Source organism: Crocodylus siamensis, chromosome 11 (assembly GCF_052110815.1).
Source record: "Crocodylus siamensis isolate JL-2025a chromosome 11, ASM5211081v1, whole genome shotgun sequence".
NCBI lineage: Eukaryota > Metazoa > Chordata > Crocodylia > Crocodylidae > Crocodylus > Crocodylus siamensis.
The window spans coordinates 64,950,987-64,978,692 of record NC_143405.1 but is presented as its reverse complement, the minus strand read 5'-3'; the positions used below and the strand labels follow the sequence as shown (position 1 = coordinate 64,978,692).

General features: G+C 39.3%; 1 protein-coding gene across 9 annotated transcripts in view; it reads right to left on the bottom strand.

Annotated features, from left to right (window-relative positions):
• FHIT (fragile histidine triad diadenosine triphosphatase) overlaps positions 1-27,706 on the bottom strand; it is a 772,226-nt gene that overhangs the window by 719,916 nt on the left and 24,604 nt on the right. For 3 of the 9 annotated variants that reach the window (XM_090022426.1, XM_090022429.1, XM_090022422.1), the window contains exon 2: positions 21,363-21,411. The exons of 4 other annotated variants lie outside the window; for them this stretch is intronic. Coding sequence is in view for 1 of the 5 variants with exons in the window: in XM_090022422.1 (XP_089878548.1) it covers positions 21,363-21,411 (49 nt within the window). In the remaining 4 variants the exon portion in view is untranslated. Of the gene's footprint in view, positions 1-21,362; positions 21,412-22,521; positions 22,603-27,706 lie in introns of all 9 variants that reach the window. 2 more of the 9 variants (XM_090022430.1, XM_090022427.1) reach the window with 1 other exon arrangement.

Genomic DNA, 27,706 nt, shown 5'->3' with positions numbered 1-27,706 from the left:
AGCATCATGATACTTTCAGTTTTATTCTTAAAAATCCCTAATATTTGCTTTGCCTTTTTGATGGCTGCTGAGCATTGAGTGAACGTTTTTAGAGAACTGTCCCCAACAACTCCCCAATCTCTGTCCTGTGTGGTAACAGTTAAAGTAGAGGCCACCATAGTTAAGGTATAGCTTAGACTATTTTTGCTCAGATGCTTCACTTTACACTCCTCTACACTGAATTTCACTTGTCATTTAGTTGTCCATTTGCTCAATCATGCCAGATCCCTCTATTAGTTCATCACATTTTGCCTTGATCTTTACCTTTTTGAATAATTTTATGTCATAGAAACAAGGGTCAAAGGGAGCTCAGGGGGTCACATCTAGTGCAACCTCCTGCTCCAACTACATCATCCCAGCCAAGGCTTTGTCTAGCTGGGTTTTGAAAACCACCAAGGATGAGTCCACCACCTCTCTGGGTAACCTGTTCCAGTGCTTTACTACCCTCTTCGTGAGAAAATTCTTCCTAATATCTAACCTGAACTTCCCTTGCTGCAACCGGAGCCCATTGCTCCGTCACCACTGAAAACTGCCCAGTTCCATCCTCTTTGCAACCTTCATGCAGGGACTTGAAGGCTGCTATTCAACCCCCCCTCCCCAGTCTTCTCTTGTCTAGACTAAATAAACCCAGTCTCTTCAGCCTCTCCTCACAAGTCATGCCCCCCAGCCGCACAACCATTTTCCTTGCCCTCCCCCAGACTCTCTCCAATTTATCCATATCCTTTCTGCAGTGGGGGCCCAAAACTGGACTCCAGATGTGGCCTCGCCAGTGCTGAATAGAGGGGAAGAATGACTTCCCTCCACCTGCTGGCAGCGCTCCTACCAGTGCAGCCCAGTATGCCGTTAGCCTTCCTGGCAACAAGGGCACACTGCTGGCTTGTATTTATATTCACTCTTGCTTTCTATCTTGGAGCCAATTTCTAATCCACAAATGGACATTCCCTCTAATCCCGTGACTACGTAATTTAGTTAAGAGCCTCTGATGAAGGAACTTGTCAAAGGCTTTTTGGAAGTCCAAATATACTATGTCAACTGGATCACCCCAATATAAGGGTTTAGAAGCTACTTGTGGCAAAGCAGGATGTAGGAAGTAAGATGCCTGATAAGTTTATCTGCTTGTCAATGCCCAGAATGCTTGTGCAAATTTCATAATAGTCCTAGTGCTTAGCTTTACCAGCAGAAAGGCTTCAGCATGTTTTTATGTGGCTTCAATTCTTTTCCAAGTGCTTTGTGTTTAGGATTTCAGGAAGCCTCTCCCAACTTCTAGCTTTCACAGCTTTACTGAGCTAGAATTATTTATAGGCTTCCACATCTGGAACTTTTTGTGCTTGTACAAACCATGTTTGAGGTGTCAGTGTGGGATTCTAAAGTAAGCTCATAAAGGCCATTCAAACAGGAAAATGGACTCTATACTCTCAGACTCCAAGATTACAATAGAATCACAATGAGTAGAAATGGGACCGAGCAATATACTACTTTTTGATTTTTAAGAGCAACTGTGGTAATAGCCTACTCCATTATCAAGTTAAACCTTTCCCTGCAAAATTAAAGTTCTTTGCAGAACTCCATTGAAATGCTGACCAACTCATACTCTGCCAGCCATTTATGCAATCCTACCACCCAAAAAGCCAATCAAATCTGCCTCTGACCTACATGCATTCTGCTCAGCTCTGTTCTAATTGCCAAGCAACTTCTCTATGCCACTCAAGGCACAAGCAGACCAATTTATAGGAAAACATTTCTTCCAAAGATTGCCTTAAAACTCCCATCCACAAAGAATTACTGTGCTTCGTAGGAAGTTCAGGGGCGTGTGAAATAGAGGTAGAGTGGAGGTGGTTCTTAATTATTATTATTATTTTTGCACTGCTCTTAAGCAAAGAAAAATCAAGGAAACTGCAGTTTTACTGTTTTTCTTCTGATATGACTGCGGGTTTGCTACTGACTCAACCACAATTCCAAGGATAAATTTACTGGCATTAAAAGTATAAGTTTATTAACTGTTTGATACCAACAACCATGAGCTACAAACAAAAAACTGCCTTAGGAGTTAAGTATACAAGAAATTAAATACAAACAAGGAAACACCTCCGTTAGTCTTAGCTATTCTGGCAAGAGTAATGCTCTTTTCACCTTGTTTTCTCCCACGCAGCTCTACTGCTTCTTTTATGATGCTTGCTATAGTTGGAAAACCTTTCCAAAATCTACTGGTCAAACTTGCACCCTCACCTCCTTCAACCTGCTCCTAAAAATGTGTGGACATCAACTTTCTAAACATGAGTGACTATACTGAAAAAAAGAGCTGACCCTCCGCCATGCATGTAGAACTGGGTGAGCAGCCAGTTATTAGCTTTGACCCTCCTCATCCCTTGGCATCGATCATAACCCCATACATCTGTCAGAAGAAACTGAGTTCTTTGGGGCAGAGAGAAGTTTTGTTTCCTGAGGTGTGCTTAGACACTGAGAGGGGCTTTAAAAAGGAAATGATGGGAAACAAAAATGATAATAAAAAGAGAGGGTAATACTGATTACCACTACCTCATTTCAATATCAGTTTTATCAAATTAAAACCAGTATGAGCTAGCCTAAAGCCACCACACAGAACTTCTTTACTTCTTCCAGAAAGTCTTTAATTAAAGTGAATAATACTTCTAGAGATCAATATACTGAATCATTACGTTTAATTTCAAAACTTCAGGCTAAAACACATAAATAATATCACTTTTCTTTCACTGTGTACATTTGCTCTTTGTAATTTGCTTGCACTCTTGACTACGCTGCAAAATAATGAGAATCATTAAATGAATATCAATATAAACATTTCTTTCTTTTAAATTTTTTTTCTGATAGTAAAAATCATTCAGTCTAGTAAAGCAAAGCAAAGCATATGTTTAGCTATGAAAAAAAAATCAATTCTTCTAGAATTACCTTGCTAAAATAAGTCAAGATAAAACATAACCAAAAAAGTGGATTTTGACATTTCATATTTTGTTGAATACTATTACTGCACTGGCAATCACTGTCTCTTACATATAAATTAACAGCCTACCATCTGTCAAGTGTTCGGATAATCACAGGGTTTAATGCACAATATGGTTATTAGAATGTGACCTGACAAAAAGAAAAAGAACACAACCTAATTTGGACTACAAAATCTATGATCTCACTTGCAAATGACAGTTTGACAAGCTATTATTCTGCATTTTGGCTTCTACAGTAAAAGCGATTTTACGCATACGTAATTCTATTAGTCATACAGCCAACTGCCTGTGGAAGATTACTTCAAACTATAAAATGTGCTTGGTCATTCAGTATTTTGAACTAATTCTTACGCAAATATTTGCACCATGAATACAAATGTAATGATCTGTATATGCCTCTCTAGAAATAAAGCACAAATGAAGCAAAAATAATCCTTTGTGATGCTGCCACTGATTATAATAGCTATGGACTTGGCAGTGAAGACTTCAAGCAATGAGCGCAAGAAGTTCCCAAGAACTATCAATTGTTTATAAATCAAAATCAAAAGACAACAGCCTTTTGAAAAGCATAATGTATGGGACCCTTCTGTATGGAGTCTATTTCACATCCAACTGTGGCATTTGCTAACGAGCATCGTTAATAATGCCTGTTTTTATTTATAATAATGTCACTTGTGTGCCATTTTTATGGCATATTCCATATGCAACACTTTTTGTTTTCACCAAGGGGAAGAGTTCTGACAGTTGTCTCTAATGAAGACCATTAAATGAACCTATTATTCTCTACTGATAGGACAGGGTACCTGGCAAGCCACATGTACCTCTGGCTCCCCCATTTTTCTGTGCCTCTCAACTGCATTGCAAAAGTGCTAAATAAAACATATTTCCAAAGCATATTCTTGCACTCTAAGGATTACTTAAAGGTATAAAATACATGCTTAAGATAGAACAGAATTAATTATGTCTTCAGACCAAAATGTTCTCTGAAATGCAAGCAATTATATTACCTGCAGAGCTTCAGTGAGATAACAACTATATAATAAGTAGAAATAACCAGTGCTGTAAATTATATTCCTTTGTTTTAGCCTCTGCTGAGCTTCTATTATTTTGACTCCCATATTCCTTTTAGTTGTGAAAAAATGATATATTTTCCTGTCATGTTGGCTCAATACACTTGTGAGTCAGTGCACTGAACCTCTGCAGTGGAGAATCATGGGATCAGCCTGGTACTGTCATAAAGTCTGGGATATGAATTCTAAGAACGTGATAGATTTTCAAGCTTTAGTTACACTACACGAGAACCCGCTTCAATAATAAAGGATCATGAATGTCCCCAGAAGGCAAGAAAAATCAGATCAGTTTATGCAAGGCCTGTAGCCATTTCAAAGTGTAACACTATTTACAGCTGTATAGATCAGCACTTATCAGACAGAGTGCAGCCACCGGTTTTTAGGGGTTTTTTTTACCCGTTTCTAATAGAAGGCGAACAAAGAGATTAAAATATCGAAATATACAGAAGATAAGAATTAGAGGATGTATATCACAGGGTCAATTCTATATAAATATAGTGCAGCTTCTCCCAGCGAAGGCACACTCTGCCATTATATTAAATAAGAGAAACTTCATTTAAACTAAAATTTTCCAAAGAGCCCAAGTGACTTAGGAACCTGAGCCCAATTCTCCAAATTGTCTAAGGGTCAGATTTACATTGTGTGCTTAGCTGCCTAGACATACAGACAGGCACTGTGCAAGATTAATAAGGGACCCTTTGGTAAATCCTGCAGCACCTATCTGTACCACTGGATGTCACACACCATTGTGAATCTGGCCCGTAGGCAGGAGGAGAGTACATACAGGGACATAAGTGCACAGGAAGTTTTGACATGAATAAACAGCACACTTGCTAGTCTACATTAATTTCCCCAGTACATTAATCCCCCATCCCCAGCCACCCTGTAAGCAGACTACTTTTACCCCAGGATGGAAGTGAATAAGCTACCTCACAGAAAGGCATATTTTGAGTGTGGAGCATCTTGTGTGCCATAAATTCACATCTTCAAACTGGGTGTGTCTACACATTTGTTAATGCACCTTGGATACTGCACATTTAGTTTAGTATTTGTTAATAAAGTACTAATTGAATGTGTAGTAACTAGAGTGACTGCACAGTAGCACCGGCACATGTGTTTTTTGTGGCACGTACTGCACATTGGCCTAATAACACTGCGCAGGAAGCTATTACCAGGGGTTTTGACCGCCATGCTACTGCACAGTGTTATTAGGCTAATGCACAGTAAGTGTCTCGTGTAGACATGCCCACTGCATGCTTAACTTCTTATGGAAACAAGCTCTAATCTTATAGAAACTAGGAATAGGCTCTTAGGTCATTCAGCTCTTTGGAAATTTTTACCCTTAATCCAAAAATTGCTTGAAACGATATTTCTCTTAGGTTCCCATCTTAGCTCACTGCCTGAAAATTAACTACAAGTCCTAACCAGAAAAGGGTTGCATGCCATTTCCCTGCCGCACAAGGCCCAGAAGGCTACATGCAGGAATGAGGTCGTGTGACTTTTCCCCACAAATGAGGACAGGTGGCTCTGATAATAAATACTCCCCTACTCACTGGAATATATAATATACTGCCCCTTCTCCACTCATCACAGAGTTGGGAAATTCACCCGAACTCCACAGCTGTGCAACTCTGCATACATTTTAGGACTGCATGGAGCCATTTACGATTCCCATAATTCCTTAAAATTCAATAATTTGTTCCCTAAAGGACTCTGCAGCAGGAGTGAAGTTATGCCTTTCAGCCGTGGCCCACACTAAGAAATGATACAAGGGCACAGACCCCACGTACAATACAGGTGCTAGCTGGGAGCAGTACTTGCAGGCCGTGAGGCCAGACCATATATGGGGCAAAGGGAGACATTTCTAGCTCCTTATAATTCCCATTACAGGTAAAATTATGAGAATACTAAATATTTTTCATTTATTGTCATATTTCACTGAAGAGAAAAGAAGATACAGGAGCTGGGACTCAGGGGACAGAGAAATCTATCTAATTTTTTTTTTTTGGTCCCTAAACAGCAGTTAACTCACATAATTAACAAACCAAAGTAACCAAGTTGAAGCAACAGCACTCATTATCCAGGTACAGCTGCACAAGAGTTCTGATGTGACAAGATGCTAAATAAGCTCTTGTTCAACCAGGCCATTATTTAAAATAGAGACAATAATGTAAGTATTTGCCAGTTAGAGTTTTAAAAAGGACAACAACGATGGGAGAAAAATACATTAAATAATTCATATATCCCAAACTAGATACAGAAAAGATACACAAGTCAGTTTTTACCCTGCATATCTGGACGTACCCATAAATTATTTTGTGTGTGTGTGTGTGTGTGTGTGTGTGTGTGTGTGTGTGTGTGTGTGTGTGTGTGTGTGTGTGTGTGTGTGTGTGTGTGTGTGTGTGTGTAGATACCTAGTATGTACGTACAAGTGTAGGGTTACCTTGTGTGCAAAGGGGTTGGGTCTTTATTTGTGGATGAAGCTAGTGCACTCAGCCTACGAATATGTCCCTAAAAATAGTGCCAGGTAAGGCTTAGTGTGAGGAAGAATACAACTAGATTTAACTTTAAATTCCAAGTTCTTTCCTACTTTCTCCAGGACTTAGATGAAAATTCAGGAATCAAAGAGTACAAAGTTAAATGATACTGAGGAAAGGTGAGAATCCTAAAGAACTTGGGTTTTTTCCACTGTTGCTTTCCCCCAGGGGAAAAAATCCCTAACCAAGTACATTGTATACAACTTAAAACTCCCAACTTCATTTCTTTTCTGACTCACACTGCACATAATGCTGTGTCTAATTTACTTGTTGCAAACCTTTACAAGAGAAGTACAGTGTATCATTTAATTTTCTTTTGCTTAGGGGAAAATATCTCCAAATAAAGTTCATCAAGCTTTTGTTTTTCAAGTTGAATTTACAAGTTCTTTAGCCTCTATTACCCAACAGGGACACTTATATTATTATGATTCTCCCATCCCACCTCATCTTCTCATTCCCTCAAGGGAACTTGAATTGTAAAATTGAATATTTCAGCAGAAGCTGCATTAAAAGAAAAAAAAAATTACAAGGACAAATCAAGTTTCTGTATCAACGCATGCTTAGAAAGCTATTCCTCAAGTTCTACCTGGACCAAGGGGAAGAAGAGTACGAAGAGCTATTCCAGACAAACCAAAATACGTTACCAGACCTGATCTTCAGTGCTATATTACAATTGCTGCCACCAGTGGCAATGAGATGGAGAACAGGGTTGAAATGACAGGAAAGTTAAGGTAAAGAAACAACAAAGAGGAAAAACTTTAAACAGGATACTTCTAGTAATCAGGGAAACTTCATGCTTTTTTTCTCTGCCTACAGTATCCTGGTATTAGTGATGCACATTTGCTTCTCTATAACATTCTCATCCCTAACAAGATCAGAGAAAATGATTTATTCCACCCCCGGTCTTACTACATTTGAACGACATCCTATGGGACACAGGATTTCTGAATTGCTTTTGGCCATCTGATATTACGTTACTGAAGCCTTCCCTAGAACGAGCCAGAAAAATCAAAATAATTACATTAATGCTGGGAATCAAAGTTTATTGACTTTCCCTTGAGCTATGATACCAAAAAGCTGGTTACAAAAGTTGCCAACTTATTTAATGATACCAGCACCTCTTCCCTGTACTTGTCAAAATATCTTTTGAAAACATTCACAAAAAAAGTTTTTGATGTGTAGCAATTCAATATAATATCAATTCCCTTTTCAAGAAAGCCAGTTTTCATTGTTTCTTTTACAACCTCGGCTCATCTGAATATTGAGATAGTATTTTATTTCCCTTCTCTTCTTCCAATTCGTCTGTGCCAAGGGAAGGGAAAATACTGTTGTTATTTCAAAATTCCCCCTTTGAGACCGCTCTAGATGGGCATGTACTCGCACGGAAACGGATATCCCATTTTGACATCTTCAAAGCATTCCCCTGTTTGACACGACACCTACAAATCGGTCAATCTGACTTCAGCTTCTGCCTCCACAAACAACTAGAAGCGCCCTGTGCCCTCATCGAAGCTCATTCTCAGGCATTTATAATGTGATATTATGCAGCACGAGTGCTCCAGTGGGTCGAGCTTCTGTGGATCCAAATGGAGAGTAAGAATTGCCCTTCAGTTTTCACTCAGGCTGAGCTGAATTAATACTGTCCTCCCGAATAAAAACCATTTATACAGACTCTTTCAATCATTTACTCAATAATCCTCCTTCCCAATGTCCTTCTCTAGAGAGCAGATTTTTCTGGAACCATTTTGTCCCATACACAAAATTTTGCCAAGGGAGCTTCTTGAATCAGAAGAAGTTTAAATGAATAATTGACGTTAGACATAATTAACAAACAACAGCAATCCACAAAAGGACTCTGTTGTCATGTTTCAAACCGTAAAATGTCTCTAACCAAAATTAACAAGTGAACAGTCATCATCTTTAGCATTTTCTTTCAAAGCAAATGGAAATCTCATTTAAGCTGAGGACTGCTTACACTCAAACTCATTTGAAGTAGCTGCGCAGTCAAGTGGTCTGAGCAGATGACTCGGGACCAAACTCATGAGGATTTGTAGTCCTAAAGAACATGGGCTTGGCTAGCTGAAGAGCACCTGAGCCGCCCAACTTTTTGCTGCAATTCTCCTTTCACAATGGATAAAGTGCACTTTTAGCATGCACGTTTGCTTGCTAAATCATACCGAAGGTAAAAAAGTATAATCAACCATTGTCCTCTGTGAATAATTCTACATGAATTTTTTTCACCACAATTAAGTCAACTCAAATTTCTTAGCCTATGGCTCTATATGTTACATGTATTACAGAATTACTTAGTCATATATGCAATTAACTTAGATTGGATACCCTAAAAGAGTCCAACCAGCTATAAAGTTATTGCTGAAAAATGTGGAATACTGTAACTTTAAAACGGGATAGAAACTGGCTATAATTTGCACATGTAGCCTGTGTCCCTGTGGCTGGGAGCCCCATCAGCTAATCCGAGATCCCAGCTGTGGGGGGCCATGTGTACCCCTGAGCTTGGGAGCTCCCAGCTGATGCTGGTTGCCAGCCATGGGAGCACATGCCCCTGAAGCTGGGAGCCCCATCAGCTGACAGTGTTCCCAACCATAGGGACACCCCACGCACCCCATTACTGGGGATCACAGCTGCTGCCCTCTCATAGCCATGGGGGTACATGTGTCCACATGGCTAGGAGACTCGTCAGCTGAGGGGCTCCCAGCCACAGAAGCTTGCTTCTTCCTGATGCAAGGGGAGCCCAGGATCGGGCTCCCCCTGCACCAGCAGTACGGCACGAAGGGATGAGATTTGTGATCCCACAATCACACTGCCGTGTACATGTGGTGTAGCAGGAGGCATGATTGTGTGGATTGTGTATTAGATCCCATCACGCCTTTACCTGCGTGTGTGGAGGGGACCGTAGCGGTTTAACCATTCCATAGCGCAGCGAATGCAAGCCTCCAGCATACCCAGCAGCTTTGGCCATTGTAGCTGACCTGTTTGTCCCCATTTTCTAAGCTCACAAACCAAACAGAGGAAACACAAAGTTCATACCTGCTGTCATGTGCAGCAACCTGAAGTGATTCAATTTTGATCACAGATGGCATGGAAGGATGCTGGTCTTCTGGATTTGTCATGAGACAAGGACTGGCTACATTTGAAATATATTCTTTCCACCTAACAAGCCTCTGGATGTGACATCAAGATTCCTGTCAGCTGTCCAAATGCGCGCCCTCAGGTAAGATGGTAGTGCAGCAGCCTAAACTCATCTTCCAGCGAAGACATATGTGGCATGCCTTACGGATTAGATTCTGCAAAACTACTTGTTTCCTGAAGTCAGAAATGGCAAACGTTGGACACAGAACCAGCAGCCAAGCCATGTGAGTCTGTCTTGCGGTGCCTGCTACTCTAGATGTCATTTCCTTCACCTGAGTGTCTAATTCTGCCCGTGTGAAAAGAGTGGAGCCACAACCCGGAGCAATGCTTTTCCTCCGAGTAGCGTAAGGTGAGCCCAGGTTATCTCAGTGTCTGAACACTGGCTCACCAGGGCAAACTAGATACTTACGTAATCAAGTTACTCCTTCTCACCTGTCGGGGGGAAAAGCAAACAAAGGTTTCTAAATCTTAAGAAAAATGAAGTGGAATCCATTCTGCCACTGCCTGCAAGTCATTCTGTGGGAGTTGAAACAGTGCATTGAGCACTAGACTACTGGAGTAAGGGCTCTTTCATAAATACTACAGAGAAGGAAAAGGGAGTGGTGAGTCTCTTCTACCCTTGCAAAAAACACTGCTTGACTCTTGACAACCAACCTTGCCCAGTCATTAACATGGCACTGAGGATAGATTTGCCTTATAAAAACTGTTGTTGTAGGTAATAGGTTTTGTCTTGTTTTTGCAATAGCAGAGAAGAACCAAAATGGCAGGGAGGCAGCTGGGAGAAAACCTCAGACTTTACAATATTTCACTATAAGCAAGAAACCCCCCTCCCAAAATAACTGTGTTCTCTCACTGCTCCTGTAGTAGCCCAATTAACTTCTATCCCTTCTTTATCTCCAGTACCATTAGAGGGTGTCCACATAGCCAACAGGATGGTGACCTGCTCCCTGCTGGGGTGAAGTATTGGAAGTGGACATGTGGACAAAGCATGCAACTGGGAACAAAAATGAGCTGCTCATATCTGTCCACCAGATACGAGTACAGGACAGACCACACATAGTTTCCCCTAAGAGGCTCTTTAAAGGGTAGTCAAAGCCTGGTAGTGGTGTTTGGACAAAATGTGTTGGTTTTGTAACGCAGCTGGCATGCTCTGAAACATACTTTTGCAATCTATGCTTCACAAACACCTCCCACTCCAGGCAAATTGAACCCAGACAAACAAAAAAATCAGTGGGATTCACACACTTCTAACAAAACAGCACCGCCTAAAAATGCAAGCGCTCTAAAAATACACCTCACATTATATATTCTTTAAGGGCGAGAGCTGCTAATCTCTGGCCTTCGATAATATACCAGCTATTCACATTATTTCTGCAAACGTCTAATAAAACAATATATAAAAAAGACATTGCTTCTTGTTTTCTTTTCAACATATTCTTTAAAAACTGCAACAGAGCATCCAAATAAGTTCATTCAGGGGGTGAGTATCACTTAGAATTTAATTCAAAGTTTATTTAATAATATTTGAAAAAAAAGCCTGAATCCTTACCAACCTTTCAGGTAAAGCATGCGCATTTGCCTTAGGATAATCCTGTAAGTATTGATTTGCAAATTAACTTTGACAAGTACAAAATGACCCAAAATTCCAGGAAAGATAACAGCAAGAGAGACAAACCCTGCAGTATGGTCGGGGAGTTCATGTGAACATGTGGAGTTCTGCGAGATAACGGAAGGATGTCAAAATGTTCCGGTCTGAGGGAAAACAACAAAATCAAGGCTTCTGGTATAACAGAATTTGAAATCTATAGGATGGTAGCTAGCACAAGGCATATCGTTTCCCACATGTCTCAGTTCTGGTTTTACTGGGAACATCATCCAGCAGAAAGTCCAGCAGCACTTCCATCAACTAGAAAGTGAAAACCATGTCATCTAAATATGTAAAAACATGTTTCAAATTATAAGGAAGGATTCTGAAAGCTACTTAATGAAATCTACCTTACGAAAGAAGTCGTACTATTCTAGATTAAATGTTAACATGGTACAGTTTACAATAGTGTGTTTGCAGTATTTATTATAACATTGAACTACACTTTCCTAAAAGGGCACTGCGAAAATTCAGAAGTGGGGGCACAATATGCACATATGTTAAGATTTTAGTTTAAGGTATCTTTAAACTAGTACAACACTGATGAGAACAAAAAAAACCCTTTATATAAGTAAAATGCCATTTCTCAATGAATGAAAACAACAGTTACTTCAATAGCATATGATATGGAAAGGTAGAATTAGAAAAAAAATCTCTTTGATTTGTACTAAGAGTTCCAAACTACAACTGCAGAAATATTTGATGAAGAATGTCTTTTTTTAAAAAATGTGCATTACTAATTGCATGCCAGAGTCTTTCTACCTACATTAGTTTAAATGTTTAACATCTGCAGTAATGTATGCTATCCTTGGTCTTGGTCCTGCTAAGAAGTCCGTTGCCAATGGAACGCTGCCTTTCAATGGCTACTCCTGTATACATGTTTTAGGTAAATCATTGGAAATATTAGTAAGTACCTACAGGAGATTGTTTTGCCAGCTTTCTTCCTAAAAATGAAGTTAAAGATATTAAAATCTTCTTTAAAAAAAATACCAATTTATTTCACCATATCTAACACCACATAAAGCCATGGGAAAGTTATAGTGCCCAGGTTTTCACATCTGTTCAAAAGTTTCGTAGCTGTAGAAAGAAGAGTAAATCTTTAACCTGCAAGGCAAAGCACATGGAGAGGCGTGAAGGGGCTGAGGTGTTTTGATTCTCTACGCAGCAGAGTAAAGCACTGAAGCCAATGAGATTTAGGTAAAGTATATGCTTAAGTACTTTGCTGAATCAGGACCTTAGAGAAGACTTTCACTGACACCAATGGACTTTGAAGACCTTTAAAGCAATGATTTATTGACAAGATCTTCCAGTCATGCTGATATCACACAGCAGTGTCTGAACCTTATTAAGAGACCTACCTGTATTTATAGTGAAAAATTTAGAGCTTTCTTTATTGATGGAGGCATCCATAATGCAATCTCTCAGGCTGACTTAATTTTATAACATTCACAAACAAACCAAATTTCTTCTTCAGGTACTTCTTCAAATCTTTATACTGCTAGTCACATCATTGTTTCCTTTATTAAGTAAGCAGGTGCAAAAACAGAAAACTATTTTGTTTTGCATTGTCAGCAGCCTAGACTCTTTCAGAGTATAAAATGTTGTTATTGATCTTTAAAAGAAAAAAATTGGCTGAACAGATTTTCGAAATTAAAACTTTAACTCATACTTTAAATAAAACTTTAGATACTTAAATTTCTTATTCACTATTTTTGAAGTATAAATCCTTTACCTGGAAACTAAATATCACTTCAGCATTTCTACCCAGCAGTTACAACTTTTCAGATATATGACATGACTGGTGTAGAGAGTACCCTGAAAAACGATATACTTTTACCAAGAACATCAGGCATAAGTGAATTTTTCATGTTTAGCCCAGTAAACATAAAAAGCAAGCATTTCACACAAGAATGATATGCTTGCCTTTAACAAAAGCAACCTAGGCCAAAATTTATTAGAAAAATATCAGCATCCCCAATGGGCTTTAAAGCAATCTAATTAGGTAGCCCAACACTACATTTTGTCAAAAAACTCTGACAACCTAATAACCAGATTGTCATCAGAAGGACAATGAAAAATGATGTTGTGTTTGCTAGCATTAAAATACTACATCTTTCTGTACTGCTTTCATCCTATGAAAAAATCCTAATGGCATCCTATTGTTCTGGAAGGATATTTATTGAAATGATTCTGTTCCACTTGAGAACTGGTAGCTGGGGGGCACTAAATTTAATCTTTATTTAATCTCTAATAAGACATCTTATGAACCACCTGCCTAATTTCAGGTTTGGAACCACTGTGTACTGTGCAAAGGAAACCTGAAAAAACTCCGCTTGAAAAAACTTTAATAATATGTTCTGTCTGCCAAAGGAGAGCACATTACAGTGGTGACTACATGCAGTATGTCAACTTTAAAATCAAGTCACCCTATATTTCAGCTTCTAAAGCGAGGTAAAACAAGAGCTATGGGAATGACACATGGAACAGTTATGGAGATTTGAAATACTAATATAGTACCCTGGGTTCAAAAAAGTTGCATACGTAAATTAACTGACCAGTTGTAGGCAGTAGTACATTGACTCTTCTAAAAAAATTCCAGACAGTATGAACCCAAGAGTTCCTTTCCACCACAACGTGCGTGAATCAGACAATAGACGACAAGGGCTGGAAGGGACCTCAGGGGGTCACATCTAGTCCAACCTCCTGCTCTAAGCAGGACCAGCCCCAACTACAGCATCCCAGCCACGGCTTTGTCTGCCTGGGTCTTAAACACCTCCAAGGATGGAGAGTCCACCACCTCTCTGGATAACCTGTTCCAACGCTTTAATACCCTCTTCGTGAGTTTTTCCTAATATCCAACCTCAACTTCCCTTGCTGCAGCCTGAGCCCATTGCTCCTTGCTCTGTCATCTGCCCCCACTGATAACAGCCCAGCTCCATCCTCTTTGCAGCCCCCCTGCAGGGAGGTGAAGGCTGCTATTCAATCCCCCTTGGTCTTCTCTTCTCCAGATTAAATCAGCCCATTTCCCTCAGCCTCTCCTCACAAGTCATGTCCCTCAGCCCCACAACCATTTTGCAGGCCTCCACTGGACTCTCTCTAACGTGTCCACATCCTTTCTGTAGTGGGGGGCCAAAACTGGACACAGGACTCCAGATGTGCCCTCACCAGTGCGAAACTGGACACAGGACTCCAGATGTGTCCTCACCAGTGCAAACAGAGGAGAAGAATCGCTTCCCTCCATCTGCCGGCCACGCTCCTACCATATTGCTGTTATGTTTCATTTAAAAAGAAATGTCCACAAAATGACCCCTAGTTTTTCATCCTGCCCCAAAAGCAATACTATAACAGAACAATGCAAAGATGAGATAATTTCAAGTTTAATCTCCTATGAACCTCGCAGGCAAGAAATGAATGTTTTATGCTATCTCAAAGCTAGGAATCATTCCAGTTTTCAGGTTACATAAAGGGATCTCATTTTATACTTGATATCATGATGTACTTTTAAAATAAAGTAGTTGTGTTGCTTTTTTGCCATTTTCTTTTCCCATCCCCCATCCTGCTACTGTCTTGAAAACCTGTGAAGTAGAGCTAGAAGTGAATGTTGCACACAACCTGAAAACAGTAATCTCACCTTTCAAGTAGTATAAAGAACTAATCTCTAACTCTAGCAGCCTGAGACACACTGGGTGCTAAAATCATGTGGTAAATACTTCTGCAAAAAGTGATTAAGTTAAGGAACAGGTACAGCTTTCCAATAATTGTGTTCAGAAAACACATCCTCCACCCAGGAAGGAGCAAGTACCCTAGTTCCCTTGGAAGGGCATCCATTATTCACAACATACAGTTCCAGGAACCCCCTTACACACACAATATTAACAAGATCCCATATGAACAATACTATACATACCTATGGCCCTTCCATTCTTGGTAATATTTTGTCTTTTATGATGTTGCCAGTGGTCTTGACAAAAGTCACTTCTCCCACTTAGTTATTAGAGCTGTGTGAAGCTTTGGTTCCTGATTCAATTTGGCTGAGATTTGGCCTGATTTGGTGGCCGAATCTCCAAATCCGCCCCCTCCCTCCCCCCCGCACTCCTGCGGGATGCTCCATGCATTGTAGCGATCATAAGCCATGCTGGTACCTTGAGGTAGGTAGAAAAAACTTTTAAAGCTGTGTCTATGTCCAAATCACTGAATCGCCAAATCAGCATCGGATCATCAGATTCGGATTTGGCCAAATCAAATCGGGGACAGTGACCCACATCAACGAATTGAATCACTGTACCTGATTTGGGCTAACTCCAAATCTGAATCGAATAGGGCCTGCTTCACACACCCCTATTAGTTAGCTCAGGAAAAATGAATCAAGACTCACCAATCTACACGTGTGTGCACACACATGCGCACACACACACCCATGCAGTGCGACTGCAACATCATCCCCAACATATCTAAAGGTTTAAGAACAGGAACACATATAACCAACCACTGTAAATGATGAAAAGGAAAACATTATGTCACTGAGCAGTTTAATTCATTATGCACAGTGTACATGTGTGGAGGTGAACATATAGTAGCAACATGTGAATTATTGAACCTTAACCCCTCTTCCCTTTGTTTTTACACTTTCTTTCACAGGGGCTCCATGTTTCTGACGCCTGGAAAAATACCCGCTAAGAATGGCAGGAGCTCTTAGGATGTAATGCTCTAAGTTACTGTACAAAGGACTCTTGCCAAGACAACTAACTACTGCTAATGTTGTCTAATTTCTTTTTTGCCAGGCACCATGCTATGACTAAAAAACCTCTGGCCTGGGAGTAGGGCATGAAATATTGCTTTCTTGATTTCTGAAAGAATGTAGTTATGGTGATGAAAACCTGCTTTTCTCCGACAACTGTAACATTTGAACTTTATTTTAGAATTGTTTTTTTCCCTCTGCATGCTATTTAGAGACAACTACAAGCTCTGAATTCAAAGCAAAATTCCCACTGACATCATTATTGATACTGCTGTGGACTAAGGCAGAATAGTTTTTAGTGGCAAAACTATCCATTTCATTTACTCATGGTCTTTGGATATTTCATCCTTAAAGTAAGGCCTTTGGGAAAACAAGATTTTTTTCAAAAAACACTACTGCCAATGAACAGGAAGGAGAAAAAAGTATTTCAACACTATGGGCTCCTATACACATGCAAGGAGGCTGCTCCAATGCACTGTAATTACCATGCTCCAGCAGACTCTGGCATCACGTGCATCAGCATCCCTGTGCTGAAAAATGAAAAATGGCAGTGGGGTGCTTAAAACTGAAGTTTGTTCAATGAGCTTTGGTTCAAAGCACCCCACCACCATTTTTCAGTGCAGGGATACTGATATACATGACGTTCCAGGTGCTTTAAATTAGCATGGCTCTTGGAGCTGTGCTGTTTAAGGCACTCTCAAATCACCTCCCAGAGCACATCAATAAATGCCCAAGGACACTATTCTGATTGAGTCTGAGAAAGGCAGGGCTCCCTACTGTCCATTTCACAGACCATAAACTGGAAAAGGCAAAACACAAACATTTGACTTTATTTTTTCCTCTGGGAATATAAAAGCGAATTCTTGATTATGAGCCTGATGCCCATTCTTCACATAGTGTACTCCTCAATTCACATCACAAGAACCAACTTTCTCTCTCATGAATAGGATTAAGTAGACAACTTTCTTTCACTCCAGTGTGCATGTTTTAAAGCTTTTCTTTTGTAGCACTTATGGATTCATACAGAACTAGTGTTAAGCTGGAGCTAAAAAATTTGGCATACTTTACCAGGGAAAGCAAAAACAGTCCACAAGGTCTGTACTGACCTTAAAGTGCTAGCATTTATTTCAGATACTAACGGCTTACGTATTGCATTTAGAAAGATGGAACCTCAGTTTGATCAGCAGCACATTGCTCCTATTCAAGGAATCTCTTCTGAAATCCACTGATGTTTCAATTATATTTAATGAATGCCAATCATATGACCAACTATGACTTGAAAAAAGGACTTGTTAATACAAGTCTTTCACGTACGGAGACCAAACTGACCCTCTGGTAAAGGCAACTACTGCACTCAAGAGAATAAGTAAATATTTTAAAATCAATGTGTTTAACACAACTATGTACAAGAATATACAGAGAGGTAGTTAGCCATGTTAGTCTGTCAGAAGCCAGGGTAGGTATGCACCTTTATAGACAAACTAAATAAGATCGTTAGATAGATAGATAGAAAGAGAGATTGACAGACAGACAGACAGACAGATAGATCACAAACTTTTGTGACCCAAAGTTCACTTCATGAGATGCTCAGAAAGGATACTCAGAAAGCAGAGTATACAGTGAAGTGAGTGATTAAAATACAATAGGTATCTGGGCATACCTGAGCACGTTTCTTGTGTAGGTTGACTGCAGTCCTTTTTATTCAGTTGAGTGCGGTACCATAAACAAAGTGATTCATATCTTAAGCAACTACCTCGGGAGAGCCACAAAAATCAGGCAAAACGCCTTTAAACAAAGGTTAAAGAAAATTGCCTTGGAAACCCTGTTGATACTTTAGACATTGGTTAAGGAAGCCTTTTAGAAGGAGTCCTCGCTGCAGTTTTTCATTTAACAGTATACCCTAATTCTTCTCTGAAAATATTTTCATTTCTAGAGAAACACAACTCTCACTCCAGGGAGTGGACTTCAAATCATGGCAAAAATGCACCTCCTCTCTTGGGGTATTCCAGGAATCATGAGTGCTTCCAACTATCAATTTCCTCTTTAAACTACAAATATGAAATGCATTAGGGACGATTTACTGGGGAAAAATAGTTACACGTTGGCCAACTCTTAGAGAAAAGGGAACTCCATCGAGCCTGGATATACTGTACTGCAGAAACCAGTAATATGCAATCTATTGTTTCCAGAAAAGAAATATTTTCTGCATACATGTGCCTTTCTGCTTGAATGACAGCTGTACCATTTCCATCTAGTGAAAGGCCAACTTGTTCAGAATTTTCTTCTTCCTAATACACTTTTACAAATAGTACTGACTGTCCTCATCTCTGCTGATCATTTAATTTGCTTCATATCCTCTTGTTTCCTTTCTCAATTTGCTTCTATTCTAATTTCTGATTTATAGTAATCACAATCACCTTACACCCCCTTGATACATACTGGGGGGAGAAAGAGGTGGGAAGAGGAAGGGGTCGTACCTTTTACTTCCTCTCTAAGGCAGGTTGTTAGATTTTTTTGATAAGTGTAATCTTTTGAGAATCTGGTAAAATATTCTTAACTAGTCCAATCAGGATTCACATTTTTCTGTTTACACAGTTATTTTTCTCAGCTCATTTGTCTCAATTGTTTTCAGCTTTGAGTACCTGGTCCTTTCAAAGCACCGAACGTACACATTAGTGACTCTTGCATTTTATTCTCTTTCTACAGAAATGTAGTCAAGTTATGATCATGTGCACCTAAGCAGCCATGAATTGTTAGTTCTATGATCCTCGTTAGCGGTCAACATGAGGCCTAATGTAGGCTTACCCTGTATGGACATAATACTTTTTGATTTAGGACACTCATCTAGAATTTTTAGAACTACAAGAAGTTTTGGTACCAACAGCATGACACTTCCGAGACCAAGTCCTCTACAATAACAGGGGGTTTCCTCCTATACCTTATAGATAGGTGATTAAAGATCTGGTCACCCTGTTTCTACCATGACTTTGTGACCTGTAGATGATACCAACTAGTGGGTGCCCAAGGTTGTGCTTTATCCATTAGAACATGGATCCACTCCTAGTTGAGAGCATTCGTTTTCAAATCGTAAGCGACTCAGAAACAGGTCATGCCATTTCTGATATACAGTGCCACTCTACTCACTTTGTTCACTCAGTCCTTCTGAAATAGGTTATAATTTATTTTAACAGTGAAGGAGCTTTTAATTGGGGAATATCCTGCATCTGATTATAAGCAAACTTTCAGAGTTCATTTTCCCAGACTGAATGATCTAGGATTGAAGCCTTAAAAGGTACTGGTTTGGGGGTGAATAAGGTGACTCGATGGAACAGAGCTCACCAAAGCTTTCAGGAGAGCTGAATATTTAGGGAGGTGGAAATACACCTATAAATAGCTGTTGTTTTTATCCTTTGTTCTGCTTGCTGTGCACCTGGGGGTGAATAAATAATGCTTTGTTTTGAAGAATCTTTTTTTTTTTTAGTTGCTTTATTCAGCTGATGGCCACAGGTCTCAGGAGAAAATAGGCTCACAGGTGCCAAGAACAGTTAGGCTTGTCATGTTAACATGGTGGCTAAAAGGAGACTGCTACCCAGAGAACCCATGCAAAAATAGTTGGACTGAAGAATCGCACCCCGAGAGGTGCACATACCCAAGCATGCCACGCAACCCGTCCCCTTGAGATGGACTAACGTGCAGATTGCACTGTAACTGGGAAAGAAGTATGGGAAGAGTGATCTTTATCACCAGGTTATCTTTTCTCCAGATTTTTTTTAACACAAGCCTTAGAATTAGCATACTAGGGGTTAAAGCACAGCTGTGAGGTTCATGTTCGAGGTCACTTATCACCTTGTGATATAACAGCTGCCACCAAGGAAACTATATACAACATTTCCTTAACAAACAGATAATTAAGCAGGTGCAAACAGCTATAAACATATAAATTGGTGCTGCCACATAAATTAAAGGTATACTTTTTCCCTCCCCTAAAAGTTTTCCTTCTATCAACTACATAAATATTTGTTCCAATTTCTGTTTTGGCTTTATTCTACCTATAAACAGCTTAACTATCCATATAAACATTAAAAATCGATTTACCATGTCATAAAATGCAAACGTGCCTAGAAAAAAATAAAATTTAAGCTCATATACTATACCATACCATACATTCATTGCTTCTATGCTACACAAATCTGTTGTTTAACAAATGTTTTAACAGTTGATCACAATGGTTTACAATTGATGACACTGCAAGACTATAATTTAAAATCTCACTGCATAATGTGACCATCTTGAATTTCTAAATCTGCCTTTTATGTTTCAGGCTGCTTTAATTACCACAGTTCTCAACTTCAACTCTTACGAAAATGATGGCAGAAAAATCTCAAAATAAAAAGATAACTGTTGTCAAAGCCAAATATAGGATTATAGGATATTTTAACCTGCCTTTTAATGGAAGTAGATCCCCATCATAGTCCACAATTTATTACCCAATTTCTTCTCTCCATGAAGTATTTCAGTTTTTAAACCTGAATCAAGAACAATTTAAGTTGCACACTTCTTGATACTTCTGCTGAATGGGAAAAGATTTTCTTTAAAACTAAAGCTATTGTAACACCACACAGGCGGCTACCTATTAGTTCAAATTTAGCTTTTTTACCCACTTAAAACCATGTGATGAAAATCAAACAAAACCAATGAACCAACCAAACAAAAATACCCGTGTTTGGAAATCTCTCTCAGCTAACTCTGCACAAAGCAGGATGGTGTCTGCTGCATACTATTACACACCTGACTATCACAATACATTTATTAGAAGCAGATTAAAATGCCACTCTGCATTCTGTTTTAAATGTTTTATTTTGCCAGCTGGCTTTATTCAGCTATTGACCAGAAGCAGTACCAATGCATTTTTATTATGCCTAGCATTAATCTTAATAAACATAGCTACGTTGAAATATCTTAAGCACTGTGAACAAAGCATAAGTCAGCAATCATGCTTGAAGATTTGGCCAAACTCAGCACATCAACTTCTTCCCTGATACTTTCCTTCTCACTATTGCTCAGCATTGTGTGTGATGGGACAACCAAGTGGTTAAAGTTGCCCTGTCAGCTATATCTCTAATCCATGTGTTTAAATCCCTGAATATAAGGAAAATCAATGTTGTAAGGCAATGTTTGTCAATGCCCTGTAATAAATACACTTACCTTAACAGACTATTCTCAATGGATTTCACTTCTTTGCTGCACTTCAAAGCTACATAGGGATAAAAAAAACAAATCATTGACCTGCTGCCACTGAAAAGAGAATGCGTGCTCTATACATTAGTAACCATGTTTAACTTTTATTGTCACAGCAACAGTAACTGAAGAAACTTTTAATAAAACCCCATAGTTATTTCACAGCCCAAAGTATCAGTGCCACTGGCACACAGGCATACACCAACAAAATACAGAGAGAAGCCAGGACAAAAATAATGTGTGCCAATATCAGCTCTCTCAAAAACTGTTCTTTGCAAGCTTTCGGGCATAAACACCTGTGTCCTTAGACCAATACAGCTATAACCAACAACCTTGCTGCATAAAAGCAGTTTTCAGGTTGGAAGACATGTATTAAGAGCATTCTCCTCAATCAAATCAGAACGTATGTTTTTCATACACTATATGATATTCCCAGATACATGAAATACAGCGTAACTTTCTGCGGAGTGAAAGGATTTACTAACATGAGCCTGCAACACGCACATAACCCACTAACAAATAATGAAATTCATCTCAATACGTGCCAATAAAGCTTTTAAACAACATCATCTCCTATACTATCTATGCTAATAGTATGTGACAGTTTAAAAGTCTTTCATTCACAGGTTTTAAAAAATTGTACTAGAATTATAGCAGAATGTATTCTGGAATTACCTTGGTAAACTGCAGATACGGCCTGAAATCAAGCAGAAGAAATTCAAGGAGGTCAAGTGCAATGTCCTGCACTTGGGATGGAACAATTGCATGCCCAGATACAGATTGGGGAACAACTGGCTAAGCTGCAGCACTGCAGACAGGAACTTCGGGGTCACAGTCAACTAGAAGCTGATTGAGAGCCAACAATGTCGTCCCATAGCAAAAAAAGATGCCAACAGCATAGTGTGTTATATTAACAGGACAAATGAAGGGAAGTGATTCCTCCCCTCTATTCAGCCTGCGTCCAGTTTTAGGCCCCATGCTTCAAGAAGGATGGGGACAGAAGGGAAAGAGGCCAGTGGAGAGCAACAAAAATGATTAGAAGCCTGGGACGCATGACCTATGAGGAAAAGTTGAGAGTCTGGGGGGAAAAAAGACGGGGGTAGGATTTGATAACGTCTTCAAATACCTGAAGGGTGATTATAGAGAAGCTGGAGATGGATTTTCTTCTATGGGGGTAGTGGACAGGACAAGGAGCAACGGCCTCAAACTGCAGCAAAAAAAAAAAAAAAAAAGGTTGCCGATTAGGAGGAAGTTTCTGACTCTGAGAATGGCCAAACATTGGAACAAGCTGCTAGAGAAGTTGTGCAATCTCCATCGCTGCAAATTTTCAGGAGCAGGTTGGACAGACACTTGGCTGAGACAGCTTAGCTGGGGGCTGAGCCTGCCTTGTAGAAGGGCAGACTAGATGATGTCTTGAGGTCCCTTCCAGTCTTACTTTCCTATTTGTGAGTGTACTGTGAGTATACTGCAACTGCTTTTCTCTTTAATATCAGTCACCTCACAACCCACAGCGTGCTCCTTGTGGGAAAGCTGGGCTCTTCCCTTCTCCACAGTTAAACTTCTCATTTCTGCCCTAGAGTTATCAGACACGATACCCCTGCCAAGGGAGTGCGAAACAGAAAACGGACCAACTCATCCCTTTGACCAAATTTTCATGTGGAATGTAATAATTCTGGCCAGTTTCCACCACCCTGGTACACAGAAGATTGGACTTTTGAACTTCAGGGCTGTGGGCTGCAACTAGCTGTCAACAGAAATGCAGGATTTCTGTACAAACTTAATGACACCTAGCATGTTAACTATTCTAATTATTTTAACTATTTAACTCCATTTAGTAAATCCCTCATTATGGTATACCTGATACAATATTTACTCAATATGCACCAAAGCAATATGGATTTAACAGGAGTGCATTTTTTGAAGACAGCTAGTCAGGCTGTAGTGTATAACTTTAACAATGACTGCAGCTCCTACAAAATAAAAAAAAGTATGAATATCTTTTACTTGAGTCCCTTCTGATGTTCTATATAAGTTTTTAGGTAATATTGGCTCTGCATTTGTGCTGGTGTTTCACAATACTATTTTATTTAATCTTGATATACTCTTCCATCTGATTATAAAATATCATACATGGTGCAAATGACATCAAAGTAACATGCCTATTCAACTCCATAACAGACCACGCCTGACAAATGTGTTACTTATGACTCAAAGGTAAATTCTATGGCTGTTTTGTGCTTGTGTTTTTCAGCTAAAATCAAATGTATACTTTTAAACATATAAACTGATTTTTGAGAAAATAAGATAATGAAAACACCTATCAAAATAGCTTAGTTTTGACCTAAAATTCTAAACTATCTTTCAAAAGGATCCAGATGCAATTCAGACAGGCTTTTTTCCCCTCAGCTATTGCCAAGTTGTCCTCACTTTTCCAGTGATTTGCAAATATAGATTAATTTAATAGTCATACATGATTCAAATACTTAATGCCAATAGACTATTCAAGGGAAAAAAAGAGGCAGACTAAATTCCATGTGAACTTTCTTATTCAGGAGTAAAATGGCTGTACACTGCAATAAAGAAAAAAGGCGATTTATTCATGTCTGAATATGGCTGACATCCAAGCTGGATTTTCAGATTATCACGACCAGTATTTGTATAAACACATAGGAGGATGAGTGAATGTAGTACTTGAATTCTTCTGTCCTAATAACAGATGTAGTACAACTAAAAGCCTTCATCTCTCATTGTGCAAACCCAGGCCAGGTCCACTGCTTCCCATGACATCTAATGAGAACAATGTTGCATTCAGTCCCCAGTTAAAAGGGTAATATCTTTGCTTGGTGTTTTAATAAGCATCTTTTCAAGCCATGCAAAGAACTCTCCAACTGTATTGTGGCCAGCTTCTGTCATTTTCTCTCATCTTCTGAGATCCCCAGTCATAGACTGCCTACCACTGTCATGAAACGACCTCTACTATTCCACCACGGCGGTGGGATTCCACACACATCCGTCTTGTATCTTCCTAATTTGTAAATACTCTGCACATCTGTGATGATTCACTTGTAAGGGCTCAGGTCATTCTTTTCCCATGGAATCTAAGACTGGCTCTGAATTTATTACAGGATTTGGGACAGCACTGTTCAGTATGGAACCAGTACACCTAATGGTCCCTATCCCTTCCCACATATGTTATGTCTCAACTTTTAGCTTGGAGGTCTCATCATCCAGCACCTAACATGAAATGTGTTCCCTTTATTCAACCATGCAGTTCTTGGGAGGAATGCGGGGTGGGGGGGCGGCAGTGTCCCACTGCCTGCCTTTTAGTTTGTGGTCATTGTTAAATCAGATCATTTGACTTTCAACGGCATCTCCTTGAGGAAAGGTAAGCTCATCCACCCAAAGTCACTGTTTTTTCCTGAGAATTGACAAATTACTTAAGCACCAACTAGCTTCGGGTACTACTATTACCATCATGGTAGAAGGCTTCCATCCAGTCTGATCTATAGTGGTCTACACTAGGATTATGCCAAATTAGGGACTGGAAAAATGAAAGACTCCAGAGTTTTAATGCATTTCGTTATGCATATGGTAGAAATTCATTATTAGCAATGTAAGTAGGAAAACTTCTGCAGATGGAAATGCAAGTATATTTCACCAGTCACAAATAAACTCTTTAAAAATCTTCTGATGCTAATTTGACACAACTGGCTATATAATAGAGCTTTGACAGAAAGTTGCTTTTATCACTTTCAAGAAAAAATTATATCCAAAAATCCTGGTAACTCAATTTGGGGTTAGAATAAATCAATTTGGGGAAATTATATTAGAATAAAACACAAATGAATAGATTATGTAACTTTAAAGACCAATTTGAGGTAGACCTATATTTAAAATGCTATATGTAATTCAGATAAAGTTAACCAGTTTAATGGTATAAACAAAGATATTTTGTTAAATGACACTTCCATCAAAGCTTTATAACCAAATTAAAGTGAACACAAAGTGAAGGGTTACATATTTTCTGTGGCTTCTATAACGGCTAATCCAGAAACATTAACTAAAGTGTTACTGTTCATTCCTTATGCCTCTCTTTCATAAATTAGATAAAACAATGTGACAGTTACAGTACTTGGGAGTCTTATTCTACTAAGTGTTTTCATAGGCATTTCAAAACCTAGCAAAGTTATGACTTTAAGCACTGATAAATCTTAGTTTTCCTCCACTGTTAAGAAAAAAAATCATTAACTAAAATAAGCAACACAATATCTAAACAGCGCAAAAGTCAGAATGTCACAGCGTGGAATGAATCAACGCCACGGTTAGAAAAGCAGTCAAAGCAACAGGATATAAAATATAACAGCAGCTCATACACCTTCCTTCTTCAAACACACAAGCCCATACCCTGTCCTCAGTCTATGGACGACACTCTCAAGAGCTTGACATATGAGCGATGCTGGGACATGGCACAAAGTGTAGAATTCTCTGTTGCACAATATTTAAATCTCCATAAAAATTCATTCATTTCAAATGTCGAGTGTGTTCATCCCCAGTGAAAAATATAAAAAGGCAGCATCCCTGCCCTTCCCTGAACCATCAGACACATCATGCCAATACATCTTACAAAGTTAGTAACATGTCATCTTTCTGTTCAGGTACTATAAAGATAATTACAGTCATTCGCTGCTAATGAGCTTTTCTCATTAGCAGAGGGCTGTTCTCCATTTGCAGTGTTTTCACTAACCTTTTGAGTTTATTAGAAGAGGCTTACACTTCCATCTCTGAAAGCTGATAGAAATTTCCCTTACTCTTTTAGAATTTCCCCTCACCCTGATACTGGTGTTTTGGGTGGGGGGAGGATTCAATTATGTTGATAGCCCAGGGGGAAAAAAAGTCTCTTTCCGCATTTCATTCACATAATAAGAATGTGCAAGCTGTTGTATGCAACAGATGAGCAACGTGAGCTGAAGCAACTTGTTCCGCTTGTCAGCCTCCAAGAACCAACAGCAATGAGACACAATTGTGACGGCACAACTGCAGCAGAACTGGGTCAAACATCTGGTCACTTTGAAATGGGACGTCAACTGCTCTTTGTACTTCAGGAATTTGATTCGCTGGCGCTCTGAAAACCATTACGTACTATTAGCTTCGTATCTAGGTTCAAAATCTAGATCATGTCACAACAATATTAGAAGAATCCTCTTGTGAGCCTTAAACTTGCCATTAAAAAGTTCGCAGGACTCTCCAGATGACTGTCAGGTGCTGTCACTGTCCCCTAGAGACATCAGGTACGTCGTGCCCATAACAATGTAATGTGTTGTACCATTGGATCTGAGCCTTTTCTTGAGAGCAATTTTCTTGTTTTGAACCATGGGAATTAAATGGATACGGATGATGGCAAAAAGTATTATCCAGGTATACACACTAAAAGAAACGTGATGGACTTAAGACAACAAAAATCCATATTAATTCCCAGAATTACTCATTTTTATTTTATGACCACAAAATGATTCTTTTATAGTCCAGTGTTTCATATAGAAATGAGTACTTCCTATGACTTTTTTTTATTACGTTACAGTGGAATTACTGATTGCATTATAATACATGCACAAGAAGGACTGATAAATTTTATTTGAAAGATCAACTTTATTCCAACGACATCAATTCACCTTACAGGTGGTATTTCCATTACACTACTACAGCAAGAGCAAACTATTCTACCCCATAACATTACTGGTTTGCATTTGTTCACCTCCGAGTCATTTTGTACAGGCAGCTGAGAATCATGACTTGTAAATTATTTCTCTAACAAAGGACGTTAAGATGAAGATGGTTCTGACCCTGCTCTGATATGTGATCATAAAAGCCCTTATTCATTCACATCTAAAATTGCTTTTCTTCAAAATCCACAGTCTTGAACATTATACATTTACTGAAAATGTGTACATAAGTGAACCCCAAGGTTCCTGGGCTATTAAGTTGTACGTGGCCAATGCTCTATGCAGAACAGAATCGAATATGTGTACGTGCGAGGGACGGGGGCAGAGAGAGGACATGTTTTCCCAGCTGTGCTCCTTAGCACCATCCAACACAATACAGCTATGCCCATAGAAGCATCTCAGATTTCACCTCCTTTCTGTATGTTAATTTAAATTAGCCTTCTAGTCAAGCCAATAAGACACCCCCCCTGGCTGGAGTGAACACAGCTCCATAAATAAACTGTCTTCCCTTTGCTAGAAAAAAGGCCAAATAGTGACACACACACTTCATGATGCATCATTCTTGCAACAGCATCTACATAGTGTTTTTCA